A 22729-nucleotide genomic window follows, 5' to 3' on the forward strand; every position below is an offset into this window, starting at 1 on the left:
GTCACATGGCCAAGGCAACAAAAGAGTGGCTCAAGAAGAAGCACATTAAGGTCCTGGAGTGGCCGAGCCCGTCTCCAGACCTTCATCCCATAAATCTGTGGAAGGAGCTGAAGGTTCGAGTTGCCAAACATCCGCCTCAAAACCTCACTGAGAAGCGCTACTAAAAGGAGTGGGACAAAGTCCCTCCTGAGATGTGTGCAAACCTGGTGGCTAAGAAACGTCTTGACATCTGTGATTGCCAACAAGGGTTTTGCCACCAAGTACTAAGTCACGTTTTGCAGAGGTCAAATACTTATTTCACTCATTAAATGCAAATCAATTTTTAACAGTTGACATGCGCATACATGGCATAAAATGTACACTATTTAATGTACATTAGTACACAACACGAAAAAAGCAACCTGGTGATGATGCAACTCTTTTCTAAATACGAATAATATAGTATGACAGATTTCTTAATCTCCGGTGGGTTCCTGAAGCTCTGTGTCTCTACCCACATATGCTTAGTGACGTGTTCCGCAGCATGAAAGCATTTACAGAGAAAAGGTTTGGTTCTAGCCATTGAGAGGAAGTCACTTCAGGTACTTCAGCCGAGGCAAGCGGGATGTAGGAGATTTGACAATGAGAAAAGAGGGGGATGGGAGAACAGGATTTTGAGAGGAGAGCATAATGAGGAGGATGAAAGAGAAGGGGAGGATGAGCATTGAGGGTGATTGGAGGAAAAGCAAGAGGAATGAGGGTAGGGGGTGATTAAGGACAGATACAGGATGGAGCATGTTTTTCGATCCCTAATGGTTAAGCTAAGGACCAAAGATTTGAAACAGAATTCATTAAAATGGCCTTTGAGGAAGGACATCTGATCTAGGGGGACAACTGACACAATGTTTATCATGTCCTTCAGTGCACACATTCAGAGAAGAATATGATCATGTAAATACCTTTAATGCACTTGGGATTACACAGGAATAGGCAGTTACACAATTCGTTACCAAATTAAAGTTTTTTGGCGCCTCATAAAAGCTCTTTTTTACACTACCACTCATAACAGAAAAACGAAAAAAAAAATCACGGCAACATCATTACGCTTAGTGAACACATCCTCCCTTTAGGAAACAAACTCTGAAATACATTCACACACCAAACACATAGATGGAGGGATGGCAAAAGACAAAAAAAGGAAAACATTTATTCAATTAATCCAGATGTACTTGCAGGCAGTGTCTCGTCTCATAAAAACATAGCTTCCTATTCACTACAAAGCGTAAGAGATGACCATGCCTGAATAGTCTTCAAAGGCAGCCTTCCTCACGTCCTACTTTCCTGTGAAGACTCACTAATGTAATAGTCTCTACTGGCAACAGCTGTGTAGACCTAGGAGAATTAGTCTTCTCCTGTTGAGTCACGTTAGGTCAATGGGAAGCTCAAGGAGGGAGGATGCATCTCTAGAGTCTTGAAACAGGGACGTATTTTACCTCACATCCTCCGACTGGAGTACATTTCAGCACATTTAAGTAACCCTAGATAACACCACAGAGGACCAGAAATAACATATATACAATTCATACAGTTTTAAAACTAACAAAACATCCCTAACGAAACACTAGTCTTCAAAGTAGTGTCATGAATTCTTGCTCACATTTCCCACAGCATTGTCAACAGTTAGGGCCTTGGTTCATTTCATGTCATGTGGAGAGCATGTTCCACAAACAGAACAAACAAATACATACAACACAGTACACACGACTTCAACGGGATATTAAAGGGGAAATATTTGCAAAAGTTGTACATGCATATTGCGTACACATGAAGACGAGCAAGATAATCTTTTTTTTTTTTTAACTAGGTGTTCTGACTGATTAACAAACAGAGAGGCTGGCACTGAGGGAAGTCAGTCTGTCTCCAGTCAAACTCTTCATCAACCAAGTGGCCCATGAGTTACACAAACAGCATGGATCCACTTTGCCATCTACTGGCACCTTTGGCATAACCGCAAACACACAAACACAGAATATGTCCAGCACTTAGGAATAATAATAATAAAAACAAAACAAATTGATATTTTACTAAGTATAAAAACCTACAGAAGGGAACACCCAAACCCACTTGTGTCTATTGGAATGTAGGCCGGGGAAGTCCAGTAGTAGTTCTGGCAGGTACCCTTCATGATGTCTGCGTCCTGCTAGGCCGTGAGGGAGGGACAGTGTCAGTGTGCCCAAATCTGGGGCCTCCAACTGCAGTCCCTGAAGCAGGTCAGCCCCATGGACCAAGGCTGGGTTGTGGTTTGCTAAGGGACCACACTCACGTTCCTACTGGGCTGTGTGTGTGCGTGGTCCCAGTGTCTAGGTGTAAGTGTGTGTGTGTGTATATCTAAAGCCAGTCTCACTGCAGGGGACTGTCAAACACAGAGTCTGGAAGGACGGATATCTTCAGCTTCTTCTCTGGCCAGCTGTACTCCTTCGGTAACTTAGTCTGACAGAATGGGAGGGGGAGAGAGGGAGAGACAGAAAGAGGGAGTGACAGGTAGAGGAAAAGAGAGAGAGGCAAAAGTGAGTGAGTCTGAGAAAAAAAACATTAACTTCAATGCTGGAATCAACAGGATATTAAGTCCCCACCCTGCAGCACATTAACGCTGCCAGACGCTCTTAGTAATAACAGTGAGTCCTGGAGTTCAGAAAGCTCCCCTCACCTCCTCTCGAGTGTTCAGCTCCTGAAGATCTCCTAACATCTGCTCCACAAACTCCTCCGTCAGCAGGATCTAAGACCGTCAGACACAGAACAGGGTCAAGCCTTGGTGGAAGACAATTATGCTCCTATTGTGTGTCGTGAGTCTGAATGAGTGGGTGAGAAAGTGTGTGTGTTACCATGGTAAACTCCTAGTGTGTGTAAGTGGTTAGTGTTGTGTGTAGGGGTGGGCGGTATACCGGTATGAATGTGAATACTGGTATTGCGTTGTGCCAAGATATGGATTTTGCCATATCATGGATATCAGGATATATTAATAAATGTATTAGTAAAGTGTTTCTGTTTGGTATAAAATAAAAGTCAAGTGATACTGCCTAGTGGCAAATCAATCAAATTTGTATCTTTTACAAAAAAAACATGCAGCTCACACTGCACGCATTGTGCCAGCCTCTGAAAGTCAACAAACAATCTAGCGCAACTCCAGAGGAAGTAAGCATTCATATGAGTAAACTGCAAAGTGTAAGCAAGCATTAATGATGTCTGAAAATAACGCCAGTGGGGTTGATTTGCCGGACAAAGAAGAGTTGGTAAAAAAAATAAAAAATAATTGAGCCTTTTCTATTGTTTGAAAATTATTTGGTTTCAAGTTGTCCAACATCGACCAACAAACAGTACCCTACTCTGTAAGTTGTGTCGTCGAATTGTGCCAGCCAAAGGTAGAAACACTTGAGCTAGCAATCTCTTTCACCACCTGAAAGCCATGCATATGTGCGAAAATGAATCTACCAGAATGCGTTTGACAAATCCAATGCCAGGTTGGTTAGAATTGTGAAATGTTTATTGTAGGCCAACAGAATAGAGTATTCAGCCATGTCATAATTGTTTATAGCTAGAGCTAAATCACTACAAATATTTAACAGTTTTCTTGCGATCCCATAAACCTAGGCTACTGAGAAGGCGCTCTACCGTGGCAATTAAATACTGCAAAATTCAACTCATGTGACACACCGAAGTTACCTAATCCAAATCCGTCCAAGAGCGGTAGATTAGCCGCAGCAATGCAGATTGCATTGTCATGACATTTAAGAATAACCAATATATCGTGATAAATACCGATACCTTAAGTGCTTACGAATTATACCGTGATAAACATTTTAGGCCATACCGCCCAGCCCTAGTTGCGTGTGTGTGTTTTTGAGTGTGGCATGTGCAGAAAAGATATGTCTTGTGTGTATTGTATGTATGTAGTTAGTGAGCTTATGTGTATGTGCATATGTGTGTGGGGGTACCTGTAGCCAGGGCCCATGAGCAGCGTAAAGGTGTTTCTCTGTCCTAAGTGTGTGTGTGTGTGTGTGGGGGGGGGGGGGTACCTGTAGCCAGGGCCCATGAGCAGCATAAGGGTGTTCCTCTGTAGCGAAGGCTCCCTCCACCCCTGTGGAGACGAAGGTGATGGCCGTGTCTCCAGTGATGCTCTTGTAGGTGAAGTGTCTCCCATGCAGCAGCCTGCCCCTGGGAGAAGAGAACCAGTCAGAACAGAGAACCAGTCAGAACAATCTGAACAAGGATCAGTCGGAATAGAGAACCAGTCATAAATGACAACCAGTCGGGACAATCTGAACATATAACCAGTCCGGTTAAAGAACACAGTCAGAAAAGTCGGAACAGAAAACACAGTGAGAGCAGGCACATCAAGGGACCCTTGTCATCAAGGATTGGCTTTGCACAATGCATAACAGTTCTAAAGGCAATGTAAAATCTGAAACATTAAGACAGGTCATACAAGGCGAATGTTCAGTATGTAAACATGGCTATGCCTAAAGTTAGCAGAAGAGTTAACAGGCACAATTATAGCCTAGTTTCCCAAAAGAACTCTGCACGCCTATTTAAAAGACAGAACAAATATTGTAAGATATTTAAGATGTAAACACAGCTGTGCAGACACGATGAATATTGCTTACCGAATTTAGATCATGGAATTATTTAAAATAAAAAATGTTTCCAGCTGGGAATGAACTTTTCAAGTCACGAACCCATTTATTTTTGGTTGAAATTATTCTGCACGGTTCAAAATTAGGTGTGCAAACTAGAACGGAACAAATTCCGTGTTGGTGGAATAGGGGCAAGTGATAACAGCAGGCCAGAGGCCCATCCTCCCTGGGACCCAACACCACTGGGACCCTTGTGCACAGCCTGTCAGGCTCTGCTCTTTGGAGCTGAGATGTTCAAGTCTTTACAGTCCAAATCAAGCCTTACAGGGCCAAGTCAAAATCTTGGGTTACGACCTTAAAGGTGCTGTAAAGCAAATTCCATGATTTGCTTCTCTGTACATTATATACGTGTGAAATGAGTTGCTGAAAGCATGTGCAAAGCTCTAAAACTTTGTAGCACTGAAATGTGGAGTTAGACCGTTGGACAGTTTCTCACCTGTTTTCAGCTCAAGTTTTGTTTAGACTGGGGATCACCCATACTATCTACGTCACAGCCACCTATCTACGTCAGATCACAGACGGTTTATATAATCTGCATTCTGTTACCCAGCTGGTCTATTGCAAAGACAAAGTAATTAACACATAAAACACTCAAAGACTGCAGGTAGGTTCATTCTGATATCTGCAATTGATTTAGCTAGTGTTGCTGTTGTTGCTAAATTCAATAAATTCAAGGGGGCGGAGCTTCAGCGCCTTCAGGCGACACGCCCCCCCCCCCCCCCCCCCCCCCAGTATCAAGCAGAGAACATTGTTGATTTTCTCACTATTTCAAAGCCTAATTCAACATACTAGAAAAAAAAAATTCCATTCAAATTTAGATGGGTAGTTACAACTAATTTTCAGTTCTGCTTTACAGCATCTTTAAATCAGGTCTCAAGTCCCTATTAGAAAGAGCTTAAAGCCTGCTGAAAGCTAGATCTAAAACCTGTTGTAAATATTTCAATAGACTACCTTGACTACATCAGGCGCTTTTTAAATCAAAAGTTAGAGCTGCAATAGAAAACACTATCAAATCAATTTAAATATGAGAAACTGTTCCCCCAATTCTTGTCCGACTTCCGAGTTTTCCTCCAGCCTGAGGTCATTTTAAACTGTTCAGAAAAAGACTGGCACTTAAAAACAAATCCTGGCACTTAAAAACAAATCCATGGCAGGTGATTGGGTGAACCATACGTCTAAGACGGGCTAACTTCAACCCCACCTGTAGCTACTAGTAGTTCCTCATGGGATGCTGGTCTGAACCACTGTGGTACGGGCCCAAACAGATAACTTGGAGCTTTTAACTTAAAGCTTTTAACTTGGATTTTTGTGTGGTCGTGATCTTGCAAATCCAGCTGTGTGGCAAAGCTACAGGACAGTAGCCAGACTGGGGATCTATCCCTCTCTCTGCCCCCCGGCTCACTGATGGCCTCACCTCACCCTCTCTTTCTCCCTTTCTGCGTTCCTCCCTTCCTCACCCTCAGACAAAGGTCTCTCTGTAAGCTGCCTGTGCCCCCCTCCCTCCCATACACACCCAATATAAATCATGTTCATCCTGAGACAAGCAGAGCCTCCAGTCTTGGTAAGAGAGAAAGGGGGGGAGAGAGGGAGGTTAACACAAGCTCACTACCACGTCGCCGACAGGCAACAAGAGGTTCCTAGAAGACTGATCAAATCAGAGTGGAATAAGTGTGTGTGTGTGCGTGCGAGAGAGACCGAGGGAGCGTGCACTTGTGTATGTGAGTGTGTGTGTGTGAGAGAAAGAGAGAGAATGTGTGTGTGTGTGTGTGTACCTCAGACAGAGGGGCAGCAGTGTTCCTGACTCCTGGTTGAACTTCAGATGGACACTCTCCAGCTGCCTGGTACGAACCAGCTCATGAGGAACGATGGCTGCTGAGCCTTCACTCTCCAGGCTGGCCTTCCTGCTCCTGGGGGGAGGAGAGAGAGATGAGGGGGGAGAGGGAGGGGTAGGGGAAAGACAGAGGGAGAGAGAGAGGGTGCAAAGGAGTAAGTTAGCGATTGGGAAGCATTGGTTATGAGACAGGTGTGTGTGTGCAGGTTTCAGCCATCCTGTCTTATACTGCTGGCCCTGCAAATGGCCCACTGACAGTCAATGGAAAAACCAGATGGGGAGATTTGTGTGTGTACACACACACACAGACAGAGCAGCTGGAACGTGACAAGGTCAGCGGTCTTGACCTCGTCACTGTTCCTCTGGTGACAGCCTGGCACTGCTCACATGTAGACATGAGAACCAGCAACTCTGGAGAGACTGCACCCACAGGGGGGTCAACTAGGGGTCAGCATGACTTCCTGTGAGACTATTTCAGGGGAAGAGGAGGGGGGGGGAGGAAGGAGAGTAGGAAGGAAGAAGGGGGAGGTGGGAGAGGAGAAGGAGGGAGGACAGGAGGAGGAGGGAGGAAGAAGGGGGAGGTGGGAGAGGAGAAGGAGGGAGGAAGAAGGGGGAGGTGGGAGAGGAGGAGGAGGGAGGAAGAAGGGGGAGGTGGGAGAGGAGGAGGAGGGAGGAAGAAGGGGGAGGTGGGAGAGGAGGAGGAGGGAGGACAGGAGGAGGGAGGAAGAAGGGGGAGGTGGGAGAGGAGAAGGAGGGAGGATATGAGGAAGGAGGGGAGTCTCTGTTATGAGCCCAACAACTTTATCAACAGGCCCCACACAGGAGATTAAAGTACAGGAAAGTGGTTACAGTCAGGGTGTGTGTGTGTGTGTGTGTGTGTGGTGCGCATGTACTGATTGGGATCTGTGTGTGTGTCTGTGCTTACTGGTGTGTATGTGTGCTTACTGGTGTGTGCGTGTGTACATTTTGGTGTGTGCGTGTGTACATACTGGGGTCTGTCCTGGGTCTGTCTCTGGCTGCTGATGGGTGGCAGAGCAGCCTTGGTGTTGAACTCCAGTCCTTTCCTCAGCGCCTCCCTGATCTGCTCTGTGTCTGGAGCACGCACACACAAACCAAAACAATGACATCGGAAGACTCCAAAAGCTTTCTTATCTTTTAAGAAGAGATTCCTTCTTTTAACGAGGGGTGTGTGTGTACCCTTGTCGGAGAGTCTGCGCGGCTGGGAGCCGACGCAGATGGACCTGCTGTCGTCCTCGTCCTCGGGAGGCCGGCTCAGGTCGTCCCACACACACTTGGCACTGACCCCACTCAGGTTGGAGCCCTCGGTCTCTATGCCCTGGTCCACTCGGTCCTGCTTGGGATCAGCAACACACACAAACATCAACACTCGTGCATGCAAACACCAATACTGATGCTCTGTCTCACACACACACAGACAGACACACACACACTAGCTCTTACACACACAGCAGCTCTCACACACCAGACGAGAGCATTGTAACTATGCTGCCCTATTAGTATTTGGCCAGCAGGTGGCGCTGTTCAGTCAACTCCTGTTGACTACAATTACACGACTACTTGTTCACACATGTCTACTTGTTCACACATGTCTACTTGTTGTGACTGAGTCTCGCGGCTACGGACTGATGTTCCGGTGAGATGAACTGGAACAGGGTTCCCAGGTGGCAAACCAAAAAATCCTGAGAGGAAACACTGAAGCCTTACTTGTAGGTGAGGGTCGATGTCAAATATGGTCTCTCCTCTCCTCATGTCCGTGATCAGCCAGGGGCCACCAGCCCTGTATACACACACACCCACACACAATGAAAAGACAGACCAAGAGGTGTGTAGCTTAGGTTGTGTCATGCTATATGTAGTGTTAGTATTGTTTAGAAGGACTTTGTTGTTGTGGTGTGGTGTTGCAGAGGTGTGGTGTTGTGTTGAGGTAGTGTGGTGTTGTGTTATGGTGTTGTTGCACCGTATTATGTTGTGGTATTCTTCCGGCGCGCCTACGCGATGGCTGCGTCGACAAGAGCTCCGCAAAAACCCAGCTTTTTGTTAGTCTTTTTAGTGTTCGTTACTTGTTTTGTCAATGTTATATTGTCGTTTATTCAGTACGACCGGCAGACACTTCTGGACATTAAGTTGTCACTTGGCAAGGATCATTTTACGAACTTTAATTCCACTTCTCGGAGTGCGAGCTCGGACTGCAGCTGGCCCTTTGCTGTTTCGCCGTTCTGTTTACCCGCTAGACGGAGAAAGAAGAAACGTGGCCGGCGTGCTGGAGTCCTTGTTCGAACTCGGAAACGATGCTTCAAACCTGCTCTTCCAACCATCTTACTAGCTAACGTTCAGTCCATCGACAACAAAATGGATGAACTTAACGCTCGTGTCAAATTCCAACGGGACCTCAGGAACTGCTGTGTACTGGCGTTCGTTGAGACCTGGCTGTCTCCGGAGATCTCCGACGCAGCGGTTACCCCGTCGGGATTCACCATATACCGCCAGGACAGAACAGCTGACTCAGGGAAGTGCAGGGGCGGAGGGGTCTGTGTTATGGTTAACTCTCTCTGGGCTACGGATGTAGCGGTATTAGCATCTCACTGCTCTCCGGTCCTTGAGCTGCTAACTGTAAAAATCAGACCCTTCTATCTACCTCGGGAATTCACTGCGGTCGTCATGAGTGCAGTCTACATCCCCCCCCAGGTAGACAAGGCCGCTGCTTTGGATGAACTGTATGGGATTATCAATGGTCTGGAAAATGTGCACCCAGAGGCAGCCTTCATTGTTGTTGGTGATTTCAACAGAGCTAACATGAAGAAAGTCCTGCCCAAATACTATCAGCACATTGACTTCTTCACACGTGGAGACCAGATCCTTGACCATTGTTATACAACATTCAAGGGCAGTTACAAACCCCTCCCCCGCCCTGCCTTTGGGAAGGCTGATCACACCTCCATTCTTCTTCTCCCCGCATATGAACAAAAGCTCAAACAGGTCAGACCGGTTGAAAGGTCAGTTCACCTATGGAGTGACGAGTGTGTGGCGACCCTCCAGGACTGCTTTGACACCACTGACTGGCTGATGTTCAGGGACGCAGCAGATGGGGACATTAACGAATACTCAGACACTGTCTCCAGCTACATCCAGCACTGCATTGATGACGTTGTCCCCAAGAAGGTTGTCCGGTCTTTCCCAAATCAGAAGCCCTGGGTTGATGCCGCGGTCCGGGCCAAGCTGAGAGCCCGTACTGTCGCCTTTAATTCTGGGGACCCTGATGAGTACAGGAAGGCCAGATACGACCTTCTGAAGGCCATCAAAGCAGCGAAAAGGGCCTACAGGACCAAGGTGGAGTCCAGCTACCATGGCTCTGACCCCAGGCGCATGTGGAGTGGACTTAAAGCCATTACAGACTACAAAGGGAGAGGCTACAATGAGACCCAGTCTTCTGTCCTACTGCCAGACGAGCTGAACTCCTTCTACGCTCGCTTTGAGAGGGACAGTGAACCCCCTGCAGTGGAGCTACCTGAAGGCCAAGCCAGTGGTGTGCCTACACTAACTGTAGCTGAGGTGAGGTTATGCTTTAAGAAGATCAACCCTCGCAAGGCACCTGGCCCAGACGGCATATCAGGTAGGGCCCTTAGGGGCTGCGCTGACCAGCTGGCAGGGGTCTTCAGTGACATCTTCAACCTCTCCCTTAACCTGTCTGTACTCCCCACCTGCTTCAAGAGGACCACCATCATCCCTGTGCCCAAGAACACCAAGGTCACATGTCTGAATGACTATCGCCCAATAGCACTGACCTCTATCATCATGAAGTGCTTCGAGCGGCTAGTCAAATCATTCATCTGCTCCTCGCTGCCCCCCACACTGGACCCTATGCAGTTTGCATACCGGTCCAATAGGTCTACAGACGATGCCATCGCTCTGACCATGCACACCGCTCTCTCCCACCTGGACAAGGGGAATACATATGTGAGGATGCTGTTCATTGACTACAGCTCTGCATTCAACACCATCATCCCCTCCAGACTGGTCTCCAAGCTTGTGGACCTGGGACTAAGCACCTCCCTCTGCAAGTGGATCTTCCACTTCCTGACGGGGAGGCCACAGGTGGTGAGAATCGGTGACCGCACTTCATCTGTACTGATCACCAACACAGGCACCCCCCAGGGCTGTGTGCTCAGCCCTCTCCTGTTCTCCTTGTTCACCCACGACTGTGCGGCTACGCACAGCTCCAACCTCCTCGTTAAGTTTGCTGACGACACAACCATCGTGGGCCTCATCTCTGACAGTGACGAGTCAGCCTACAGAGAGGAGGTTGACACCCTGACATCATGGTGTCAGGACAACAACCTCTCTCTTAACATCAGCAACACCAAGGAGATGATTGTGGACTTTAGGAGGCGGCAGGAGGAGGAGCATGCACCCCTATTCATCAATGGATCGGAAGTGGAGAAGGTCAGCTGCTTCAAGTTCCTCGGGGTGAACATCAGCAATGACCTCACCTGGTCTGTTCACACGGACAAGGTGGTCAAAACGGCCCGTAAGCGCCTCTTCTTCCTGAGGAGACTGAAGAAGTTTGGTATGGACTCAGTCATCCTTACTAACTTTTACAGATGCACTATAGAAAGCATTCTGACTGGTTGTATCACAGTGTGGTATGGGAGCTGCACAGACCGGGACCGCAAGGCCCTACGAAGTGTGGTCCGTTCTGCTGAGTTCATCATCGGCAGGAAGCTCCCAGCCCTACAGGACACCTACCACACACGTTGCCTTAGGAAAGCCAGCAGGATTCTAAGAGACTGTTCCCACCCATCCTTCAGTCTCTTTACCCCGTTGCCTTCTGGCAGGCGTTACCGCAGCATCCGGTCGCGCACACGCAGACTGGACAACAGTTTCTACCCAAGGGTCATCAGGCTTCTCAATGGACACTGATATGGACATTTTTACTGCACACTAGTCACTTATACACTGTCACTTTCAGCTACTGGTTGCTCTTTCAGTAACATTGCACTACTGTACCTCGCCACCAGGCTCCTGTTTGGTCATTGACAAAGTCACTGATCTGTAAATTTGCACTACTGCACTGTACTCCATTTAGGTTAGATTAGTTTATAGGGTTGTAACAGGTTTTTTTTTTTTTTTTTTTTTGGTATTAGGGTTAGTATAGCGTACTATTTATTGTTATCTGTAATTTAGGAAGTTTTAGTGTTAGGGTTAGTATAGTCGTTTATTTATTGCTATCTGTATATTTAGGAAGTTCACTTATCTAAGCTCAGCATAGATGTAAATTTGTTCTGTGTACTTATATGTTATGTTATGCCAAGTGCTTGCGTTGTCTTGTCTTAAGAATTTCAGTGCCCAGTCTAACCTTGTGTTGCTCTGTGCACCTGACAAATAAAAGACTTGAACTTGAACTTGGGTATTGTGTTGCTTTGTGTTTTGGTGTTGTGTGGTAGCGTTTTGTTATGGTGTTGTGTGGTAGCGTTGTGTTGTGGTATGGTGTTGTGTGGTGGTATTGTGTGGTAGCATTGTGTGGTGGTGTTGTGTTGTGTCTGGTGCGTGTCTCCACTCACACGTGCACGCCTCTGAGCAGCTCCAGGATCCCCTGTCCGTTCCACTGCTGGGCTGCCTGCAGCTCCTCTGTACACACACCCACAATCTGCTCACAGACACAGCCGCCAGTCAGAGTGTGTGTGTGTGTTAATATAGAGACCATTCAGAGAATCTAACCTATGCATTTCTGACCCTCAATCTTTGACTATAATTTTAAGATTTCAAATGTCGCTTTGGGTAAGTGTTCGTGGTCTTTCCCTCTGCTTAATGAATAAAATGCTAAATGGAAGTGTGTGTGGGTTTGCTGGGCACCATGCATCTGCGCTCAAGGCCTAACTAATGAGATTTGCCTAACCATGTCGCAATGTGTTACACAGTATAGCAGGGAGTTATCTGGCAAACATTAGTATGGCTAAACAGAAGTTTTAGGGCGAAAATTTTAATGAAGCCCAGGGCTGGATTTGCTCACCTGCAGGAAGCTGACTATGCCAAAGGGGGTATGGACAGGCTGCATCTGGGGGTCCTCTGTCAGCAGCATGTGCTGGATGCGAGACTCGCTGTTGTCTAGTGGGCTGTGCCACGAAACGTGGTCCCCACTGCAAAATGTGTTTTCTGCACAAGACGACAAAACACAGCAGATGATAAGAGATGGTGGGGAGAGAGACAGAGAGGTGGGGGTGTGACAAAGAATAGACTCAAGGTTTCAATTACATGTTTTGGGGGCTGCTGAGGAGGTTACAGGCACCCTGTCTAGATGTGCCAGGGAAGAGAGGAGGGGGCAAGAGAAGGAGGACAGGAAAAGGCAAAAAGGAGAGGGGGAAGACCGGGCCATGAACCAGCATTCATCTAGCTTCAGAGGCCACCCAGGTGCAAATGGACCCCAGCTGGAGAGTGGAGGGGTGGGGGAGGGGTCCCTCCTCTATCCTTTACTGGTTCTGAACCCTCCCAACCCTCACCCTTCTATGTATACTTTTCACCCAGCTGTGGGATTTAAAGGACTTAGCAGCGGAGTGACACACACGAGGTCCGGGAGAGAAGGAAAGTGCTTTTGCAGTAGTAAAAACAATAATATATAATGTTCTAGCGAGGGAGAGTGAGAGAAGGAAATTAGACTTCCTACATTTCCCTACAGACTAGAAATAAACAATGCAGAGGACCTAGTCTACAACAGAGACTTAGGCCGAATCCCAATTCTCTGTCTTACCCCTACCAGTGGGATTTTATTGGGCTACATAGCCCTTTGAAATGAGACACCACTTGGTTACAGTTACATATATCGATGTCTCCAAAGCGAGTAGTGTTATGCACTGATATCAAATGAAATTTGCTGCTAATAGAGTTTAGTTCAAACTTTAGACATGCATGCAGTCCATTCAAGGCTAATTAAAGAAATGCAGGACTGTTGTGCAAATTAGCAATGTAACGTTAGCATAGCAAACTACAGATTTTTTTAAAGGGGTCATTGACTTGGTTTTTGGGGTATTTCACATTGTTCATTAAGGTCTCCGAATAGGGTATGTAACATTGGTTAGGCTGAAAATGGCCCAGGTGCTGTTCGATGAGCCCTGATGCATCCTGGGAAATAGCCTGGGAAAAAACAAGAGTTTTTTTCTTTTTATGATATGCTCATGAATATATAGATGAGCTGCGCGCTGATGGTTGGTTTACAATGAGTGAAGCTGCGGAGCAAAGACTCAACACAGCCAACAGCACTCACTGAAACATCGAAGGTGGAGAGATAAAAACATACAAATAAATCTATTGCGTCTACACAACACTGTTTTCAACAGATTGACCAGATAGCATTTGAGATGATAATGTTGGTTGTTTCCACTTCTGTTGTCGAAGCTAACGGGATCGACTTAGGTGGGCTACAGCTTAGCAAACAACCCATCGTGATTCAACTCAGCTTCATTTCACTCTAGCGATCTTTCTGAAAAATAGATCTGGACAAACATGCATCTTGAATTGTAGATTTACATGACGACGCAGGTTATTTATTTGAATGACACAGTCAGGAACATGAATTAACGTTTTGCCAATAAACTAAATCATCACACATTCTACCGATGCTAGATACAGGCAGGATACATTGCTAATAACTGTTAGCGACTACAATATACTACAGCTTGCGGTAGCACCTCTTTTCAGCAACAGCTTCATAGCAAATCCTGCTTTACATTGTCCCAGGTTTTCAAAACTGTCCTGTGTGAAATGGTTTGAGCAAATGTGTAATTGAGGGTGGAACTGCACAGGGATCTTCTCATAGACAAATATCACTGCCCATCGAGTGATTGGTTCCTTAGGAAGACTCTGAAAAGTATCAGCATTTCCTGTACAGGCTGGAACACTGCGTTTACGACCGTGGTACATTTTCAATATCCTTGAACAACGTTCTTCTTTGTAATTCCACGGAAGTACACAGCAGCGCGCAGCAAATTTTGGGACTAAAAGGTACAGACCAGAACCAAAAAAGGTGGAACTGATGTCAGTTCGGTGGCTTTTTCAAAACCTACCGTTTTACAGCTACATTTTTTTATTGCGAGATTTGCATTAAAAAAAGAGGCCTCAATGGACTTTGAGATTAACTATGTCCATTTTACCCACCAAATTATTGTTATTCAACAATGACAAGGTAAAATCAATTTTGCAATCAATGACCCCTTTAAACATTTTAATTAAGAACATTGTTGCAAATACATATGTACAGGACTGTGTATAGCACAAAATAAGACTGCCGTAATTTTTTTATCAAATATTTAAGCCGAAAATATTACATTTATAGGGCTCTGGCTGATATGGACGCCATTGTTGCACGTTGCGCAGTATTAACATACCCCTCGGTTTCAATTTAAGCTCCTGAAAACACTTGGATTTAAGGGGTGCCTACCCCTTCGTCTTTGCCCTACCCCTCAATCAAAAATAGTATTGGGACACCACTTACTCTCACGTGAACGCGCAAAACTAAGGGGTAGGTGTAAGACAGAGTATTGGGATTCAGCTTGTCTGGAACAGAGAGACCTACCCTAGAACAGAAGTCTAGTCTAGAAGAGAGAGACCTGGTCTAGAACACAGAGACCTAGCTTAGACCAGAGAGGCTGGTCTTTAACAGAAGCTTATCCTTGCACATATAGAACTAGTTTAGAACAGAACCTCATCCTAGAACAGAAAGACCTAGTCTATAACAGGCAAGTCTAACTTTCTGTTAAGGCTGGATTAAGGCTCTCTTTACATTACTCCTCCACGTTCTCTCCAACATCAGTTGATTTGGAAGAGAAAATCGCTTGTTCCACAGTTACATTGTAAATACAGAGAAGGAATTATTGAATGTCCTTGAACCCTGAGACAGTTCGGATTTGAATATATTCAATACATTAAGAACTCACCCGATTGGAAGACGTAGCGAGCCAATCCCTGCATGAGTTCAGCGGGCCAGGTGGGGGGGGCGGTCTCCCCCACCTCCCTCTTCAGCCTGAAGGTGAGCTCAAAGCCAAACCCACTGGGACCCTCTGCTCCTGTAAACCTGACACACACACACACACACGCACGGGCAGAAACGCACACGCACACCAAGTACAAAGGATACAAATCAATCATAACTATTGTGAAGAAAGTAGTAATAAAGCAGTTTTGTAAAACTATGACCACAGCATCATTCAAACATTGAATCTCTGACTACTAACCCTACAGGCAGTCATCTATCAAGAGTAGAAAAGCTCTCTGGAGAAAGTGGAAGCATGTGAGCAACAGGGCTGACTGATAAAATAATACCAAAGCTAACAGCTGTGTGTAAATAACAGATAGTGAGCAATGCTGTGTATATTATTGGAAATATGTCAATCAAGGACCAAAAAACATTCTATAGAAACAATTTCTTAACACTGACATGTTGTCTCGTGAGGGTGCCCCTATTGCAGGGGTAGGCAACCCTGGTCCTAGAGAGCCGCTGCCCTGCATGTTTTAGATGTTTCCCTGCACCAGCACACCTGATTCAAATGAATGGTCATAACCCGGCTTCCACAGAGCTTGATAACGACCCATTCATGTCTGCCTTATTGTAATGTCGGACTGTGTTACCCATCAGTTGAGACAAGTCAAGCTTGGAGAACTCCAGCATCTGAATATGGATCTGGATCATAATCTGAGTTTGGGTGTACTTACTCGTGAACTCTGTTGTCACCGTACAGGTCGCTAAGGCCGAAGCTGACGTAGTGCCAGTGCTCCTGCACCTCCTGCGCCTGACAACCTGTGTTCCTATACATGCTGATGTAGTCCAGAGGGTCCGGACCCCCCAACCTGGCAACCCACAGGGTGAGAGAAAAACACGTCAAATGGTTGTCGCAGCCAACGCGTTAAGCTCAATATTTGGGAAATCCCAACGCAATAATCATGAAAACAAAACAACCTGGCTACAGTAAACTATTGACCAATAATTCAGTTTTCCTTCTCTTTGGCGATGAGCAACTCCAACTGGTGTTCAGAAGAGTGTATCTGAACAGCCATTCTCTGAACGTGCCCATGAAGTACTGGTTATGGATTCTGCAACATTATATTAGTGGTAAACAGACTGCTTTGAAGATAAACACAACTGGCTAGCTAGGTAGTTAATTTAGCTGGCTGTTCCCAACAGCAGATTAGAATAGGAGGGAGCATCGAATTATGAAATCAATCTGACTTTACGTCACTTTGCGACTCACCAATATTTAACGATTGCTGTAACTTGTAGCGGGTTGGCCTGTTCGGGGTAGAGGCGCCTGCATTCCCCGTAGATCGCCTGCAGTCCGGGTGGAAACAGGGACGCTATTCCGTGGGCTGGTGTCCCACTGCTAGGCCGCACCTCGTCCATCCCACTGTCTGGAAACGATGGGAAATCTTCGGAAGAAGCAAACTATGTAACTTTTTTCGTAAGTCAATTCAAGGGAAAAACCTTTTAATTGCGTTAGTAGTCTAAAAGAACAAACTACACTTTAATGGACCTTAGTTGGCAATGTTATTAAAGCGAGGGGACCTCGAACGTTTCCCCAAGTCCACGATGGTCCGCCTGTTGCTCCCCCAATTAAGTCAGGGGTTGCCAGGTTAGTATTAAAGTCACGATCCACGGTTTGGGACGTAAAAACAAACAATTAATGTTCATATTAGATATATTTCATTAGGCAGTCGTGTTTAGTTAAAACGTTTAGTGGCTTAGAGGAAAGCAACAAAAAAGACGCTTTTTTATTTTCGGGTCTTTCGGCAAAGTTAATATTTCATACCTGGCAACCCCGTTAGTGGAATGTGATTTTTGCTTGGTTTAGGGAGCCCTCTGCTGTTTGATTGTTTAGATATCGATAGATAAAACAGCTGTAAGTTTTATTCATCTATGACATGCCAACATCATAACTCTTGATTGAGAGCTTGTTCATTGAATATAAGATAAGATATGGGTCGTCATCACACAAGATTTACTTAAGAAGTTTGTTTACCTGCTGCCTGGATACTTGGGCAGTCAAACGTTCAAGTCAGGCAGGTGGCTTGCAAAATAAGGAGCAAAGAAAAGTGAATGGATTTGCGATTCTTAACCTGCCTGTTGGCACATTACAATTAGACGAGTGAGATTGTGTTGGTCTACGGGTGAGAACAGGCTGTGTGTGTGTACATTGATTATGAATAAAAAAAATACATGAGTGTGTACTTTTAAACTCTAATTTTTCTGCATGACTAATTGCATTTTTATATGTTTCAGCTTAGAGGCACGTGTATGGATATAATCAACACAGCCTCTCTTCCGAGGCACAAGGACATCTTCCCTTTCTCTCCAAACCTGCTCTTTAGAACATGCACTTCTTCCACCCATACAGCTTCCCTGCACCATACTCCTACAGCACCATGATTCCAACCTCCCTACCTCCACATGCGCTGTCGTCATACAACGGCAGCTGCCGTCTGCCACCCATCCACCCCCAGTATCCGCTGCTCTTCAACCCACCTCCGCAGCCCTTCTGCCTGGGTAGCAGGGACCGCAGGAAGGGTCCCCAAGACCCTGGTCAACAGTACCACCACCACTACTACAGCTCCTGGCCTTGGCACATGTGGTCTAACAACCTTTTGAATTACCAGCGTTTGTATTCACACCCTCTGGCACCTCCGGCCCCAGTGGCCCCCACCCCTCCTAAGCCCTCCAGGTTCCAGACTCAAACCTGGCCAGAGGGCTTCACCCTGAGAGGAGATCTCCGCTGGGGCAGGCTGGAGAGGGTGTACGGCCCTCGGAGGGAGCTTCCAGAGTTTGTGAGGGAGGATCTGCGGAGGGTTTATGGGACCTACCCTCGGACGGACCTGAGCATCACCTACCAGGGTGGGGAGTACGTGGTGAGAGGGGACCCCCATGTCGGGGAGCAGGAGTACCGGGTGGAGAGGAGGGTGGTCCAGCTGGCAGAAAGCCCAGAGGGGGACAGCGTGAGCGAAGTGGTGGAGGAGAGGAAGAAAAAAAGAGGATGGAAGGGAAAGAGATCATGAAGGAGAAGGAGAACTTCCAGCCTGGATGATGAGGTGGGCCAGTGCCATGCTCCGACATGAGTTTGAAAATGTTTTTGTTAAGGGTTTCAGTCAAAGAGACACAAGACAGCAGTGCCCTCATTTGATTGATAGCTTCGAATATTTGTTATAAAGATGATTTAAGTGAACATGTTTATTTGTGCTGAATGAGATGTTTGTGGACATGCTTTTTGTAAAAAAAAAAACACGTTCCATATTTATACTTATTTATACTACAATAGTAAACAAACGCAATGCATGAATCAATCTTTATTAAATCATTTCAGTATCAGTGTCAAACTAAACCCCTCATACCTCAAGGTAGGCTGTTGTAACAGCGAATGTGGTCTGGAAGTCATAGTCATCAATAACCTTTCTGAAGTGTAAAGTCACATGGTTGTGTGCCTTCTAGTTTTGTGAAATCTTGCTCTTTTGTGGTTTGGTGATGTCATCTGAATTATGTATAAAAACAATGAATCATCAACCCCCCCCCTCCCCCCATAAGCGATCATCCATTTTATGCACAAAACATTGAGGTATACAACACCCTCATGTTTGTGAATCATCCTACTGTTGTCTCCATGACAGCAGGTTTCATGGAATGATAGCATTGAGCCATGATCCAGCTGATAAGACATACTGTCTGGGTGTGTGGGCTTGGTATGTCAGAGGTGTAATCTGCAACCTCATATTTACTGAAAACCATCTGTGCACAACCACGCACTGTTTTCCTGGAAGTCACCCCACATTCCATCATTTCTCAATTGTCTAATTCAAAATTTGCAAGTAAATAAATGAGACATGAATGCCATAATATCTTTGATCAGTGTTGTTTATTTATATGTACACTGAATGTAATTAGACTTTAAATCAGAACCCTTAAAATATGTACTTTAGAGATGTACTTTAAAATGTCTAATGATGTGTTGGCCACCAAAAAAGCTACAACACTGTCACAGTTTACAGCATCAATGTGTTTGGTTCAAGAGAGCCATTTCCTGTTGGGGATTTGGTGTCCCAGCTGTCAGGCAGCACCAAACCAAAAGAACTGAGCCCATAGATGCCACATGAAGAAGTCCCCATCTATGGAATTCAGTTCTCAGGGCAGAGTACCTCTTGTTCAGAACCTCTTGTAGCACATCTCTTACCAAAACATCCTTGTGGAGGAAACTACCAAATTTCAAAATAGTCTCTCTCTTTGCAGAATTGCAGAAGCAATTCCCCACAGCAGAACTTTGAAAATATATTTACATTTACTGTCAGTTTGTTTCACACTTTGATGACCTTCCCTATAGCCTTCCTGGCAGTTGGAACAAGAGTCAATGTCAGATGATGTCAGCTGATCAGTGCCTCCCCCTTCTGCTTTCAGTCCAATGGCCTCATGATGATGATGAGGCAGATTATAGCATAACCTGGCAGGAAGTACTCTGTTCATGTGTGGGGCCATAGCTCTGTCTGTAAGGCGGCCTGATCTCTAAACACATATACACTTTTACTGTACAAGCCTCTAGCCTGACACAGGTCCCAGTTAATATGCCTATGATGGTTCCCTGTTAATGTACCTATGATGGTATTGTCACACTCTCCCTAGTCTTTGACAGTCTCTAGTGTCCTCAATTCTTTCTACCAAAAGTGAAAGAAAGAAAAACTGAAGCCTGATGGCACTTTGTACCTAAAAATCCATATTCTAAAGATTCATCTGAGGATTCAAAGATGAATCAAGACCAGGGTCAGTATCCTCATTCCAAAGCCAGTGTTGGAGGAGGGCTTTCTGATCTAGGTTATATATGTCTACAAAAGCCTTAACAATATCTATCTTACAGGATGTAAGAGAAAGATCCGCGCCAAGGGAAGGATTCCTAAAAATGTTTCACAATGCTGCTGACAGTTGGCTGAAAGGAAAGTGAGTCGTCCTCCATGTTGAATTGATACAATTGCTGAGTCACATTTCTAGAGAAAGATAGAGCCATTAAGTGACTCATTCTTAGCTACAACTACAGCAGTCAGAGTAAAGAAAGGCACACTTGTGGTTGACTCCATTAGCTGAAGTTGAATTGAATACTATAATCTATACGTTAATACCCTTCCTGTGTGTTCAAGGATGTAGCTAGTGCACTTATTAGCTTGTTATCCAATACTAAACAGACAGAACCCTTGCTCCAAAGTCCATTTAGAGATTAGGCAGTCGACATTTGTTGAAATCTCACCTCATCATGAGTAGTTCATGAAGAACATTAAAGTCAATAGTCATTGGTATTTATGCAGTGTGGGGACATTCCTCTGAGGACACACACACACACACACAAACAGCAGCAAAGTAGGCTTGAGGAAGACTGCACCTGAATACTGTATGTTCAGGAAACTTTCTGTCTTCCTGTAAGTTGGGCGTTTGATACAACCGGTTCCACAGCCTGTTATTCTATGGTTGTAGAAACTACACAATCTGTCTAATTACCATGGTTAACCCCATCAAGCATTCTAGAGATCAGACTTAATTACTGGTGCCTAATTGCAAACAGTAAATAAGTTTTGTTCATGAAGTAACTTACCAACCAAATCTTCAGATTGTCAGTCCCAGAGTAGAAACGATTTCACACATTACTGTCTTTAGTTGAAAAGTTGAAAAGAAAACTGAAAGCTTAAGATATGACCGTAACCCAAAAGCAAACCCCGTGAGCAACAGTGATGTCCAGGCCTGGTTTGGGTAAGGCTGTCAGACTTACAGCAACTCATGATGAATGATGATCCTTCCTGATCCAATATGTCTGAGGTCCTGCTCCTTCTCCACTCTCTTGTCTCTCCCACAGACACAGGAGGTACTGGCTTGACATTCAGAGAAACACAGACTCTTAAATACACCCCCTCCCCCGTCCCTCCCTCTTGCTGCTACCTCTCATGCGTTCCCTCCGTTCGGTAAGCTTGGCAGTCACTTCCCAGTAAGGAGGAAACGGTGGGAGTGAACTTGCACGCCTCCTCATTGTGAATCAGCAGCAGAGCAGTTTCTGAGGAAACCCATCACATCACAGTGGCCGTTCCCTCAAACAGGGGAGAGGCTGAGAATGTTGGGAGGAGGAACTAGGAATTCCCCTTCTTGCAACTGCCGAAAACAGCTGTTGGGAGGAGGTGAGAGAGAGAGACAGAGACAGAGAGAGAAAGAGAGGAGTGTATGTAAGTGTATGAGATTGTATGAGAGTATCCAAGAGAGAGAGACTATATAAGAAAGAGTCAATGAGAAAGAGAGGTGTCAGCGATCCAGAAAATGTATCCTTATCAGTGTTAAAAACATAGTGGTTCTTGTGTAGGTGGCACAGCTGTTGGGTTTCCACTGAAGCTTCCTTCTGTCAGCATACTGTATGTTCAGAAGCAGCAAAAGTGACAAAAGTCTTCATAATCAGAGAACTGATACTCTAACAACAAAAACTTCACAGGGTTGTAAAAACAATGCAGACGGCTAAAACAAAAGCCTCCCGTTTTTCCTAGTGAGACGAATCTCTGGGGGTTTCCTTCATGACACTGTGACATAGCTGGAGGAGGACAATATTGACAGACACACAGAGACAGTAAATTCTATCAGTTATTTCCTCGTCAGGTCCACACTCAAGTCATTTAGGTGGAACCAGATAACAATTTGTTTTTATTAACATTTGACTTCCTAGAACACCCTTCCCCAACCTCTTCTTTCCTTCCTCTGGTTTCCCTGTTCAGACTCTGAGTTCCACTCTGTGTAAGGTTGTTTGACTTCTCTTCCTATCACAGCAACTGTTTTGCATCAGCAGTAAATTCCCTGTGCACAATAATAGCTATGTGACGCCATATTAAACACACACTGAGTCATTTATACCTTACAGTAAAGCTAAACAATCAAGAGCCTAAGTATAGATGAGTACAGTAGATAGATTGAAAGGTAAGTGCCATAGGTGAAGGGTAAATATATTTAGAGCAGTGAATTCAACAGGGAGGAGTAGAAAGAGATCTGACAGAAGACCACTCTTGCTGGGCAGTGATTCTAGAATCCCCTTCCTGGTTCCACATCCTGGGGCTGGAGGGATAAGTTGCAATTGACATTTTGCGCCGGACTTCAGAAACAAGCCCAGCTTTCATGCTGCTGTTTGAATACTGGGGGAATCGTCGACAAAGGTCACTAAGCCCATTTCCTTTT

At 45.5% G+C, this 22729-nt stretch overlaps 2 protein-coding genes across 4 annotated transcripts; one reads left to right on the top strand and one right to left on the bottom strand.

The window, feature by feature from the left end:
* Positions 1-923: 923 nt before the first annotated feature.
* Positions 924-17140, bottom strand: sufu (suppressor of fused homolog (Drosophila)). 2 transcript variants are annotated; one of them, XM_047030148.1, is made up of 12 exons: positions 16758-17140; positions 16222-16356; positions 15447-15583; positions 12530-12672; positions 12081-12166; positions 8227-8299; positions 7699-7852; positions 7491-7593; positions 6443-6577; positions 4053-4191; positions 2687-2755; positions 924-2469 (listed from the first exon to the last, which is right to left on the bottom strand). In XM_047030148.1, exons 1-12 carry the CDS (start codon positions 16904-16906, stop codon positions 2380-2382), a joined length of 1413 nt encoding a protein of 470 aa, XP_046886104.1. In that variant the 5' UTR covers positions 16907-17140; the 3' UTR covers positions 924-2379. The 2 variants fall into 2 exon arrangements, with proteins under 2 accessions (XP_046886104.1, XP_046886103.1); XM_047030147.1 differs by having other exon boundaries at positions 7699-7855; positions 16758-17138.
* LOC124474212 lies at positions 16301-21369 on the top strand. 2 transcript variants are annotated; one of them, XM_047030168.1, is made up of 2 exons: positions 16301-16371; positions 17783-21369. In XM_047030168.1, exon 2 carries the CDS (start codon positions 17875-17877, stop codon positions 18550-18552), a length of 678 nt encoding a protein of 225 aa, XP_046886124.1. In that variant the 5' UTR covers positions 16301-16371; positions 17783-17874; the 3' UTR covers positions 18553-21369. The 2 variants fall into 2 exon arrangements, with proteins under 2 accessions (XP_046886124.1, XP_046886123.1); XM_047030167.1 differs by lacking the exon at positions 16301-16371 and adding an exon at positions 16878-16964.
* The last annotated feature ends 1360 nt before the right edge of the window (positions 21370-22729 follow it).

Source organism: Hypomesus transpacificus, chromosome 11 (genome assembly GCF_021917145.1).
Source record: "Hypomesus transpacificus isolate Combined female chromosome 11, fHypTra1, whole genome shotgun sequence".
Lineage (NCBI taxonomy): Eukaryota > Metazoa > Chordata > Actinopteri > Osmeriformes > Osmeridae > Hypomesus > Hypomesus transpacificus.

Excerpts from the sequence above, each read along its gene's own strand:
- LOC124474212 (XM_047030168.1), top strand. The coding sequence starts at position 17,875 with ATGCACTTCTTCCACCCATACAGCTTCCCTGCACCATACTCCTACAGC.
- sufu (XM_047030147.1), bottom strand. The coding sequence starts at position 16,906 with ATGGACGAGGTGCGGCCTAGCAGTGGGACACCAGCCCACGGAATAGCG. Across the intron at positions 12,673-15,446 it reads TCGCTACGTCTTCCAATCGG|AAAACACATTTTGCAGTGGG; the intron begins GTGAGTTCTTAA and ends CGTCTTGTGCAG. Across the intron at positions 7,594-7,698 it reads GCGCAGACTCTCCGACAAGG|ACACAGAGCAGATCAGGGAG; the intron begins GTACACACACAC and ends TGCGTGCTCCAG.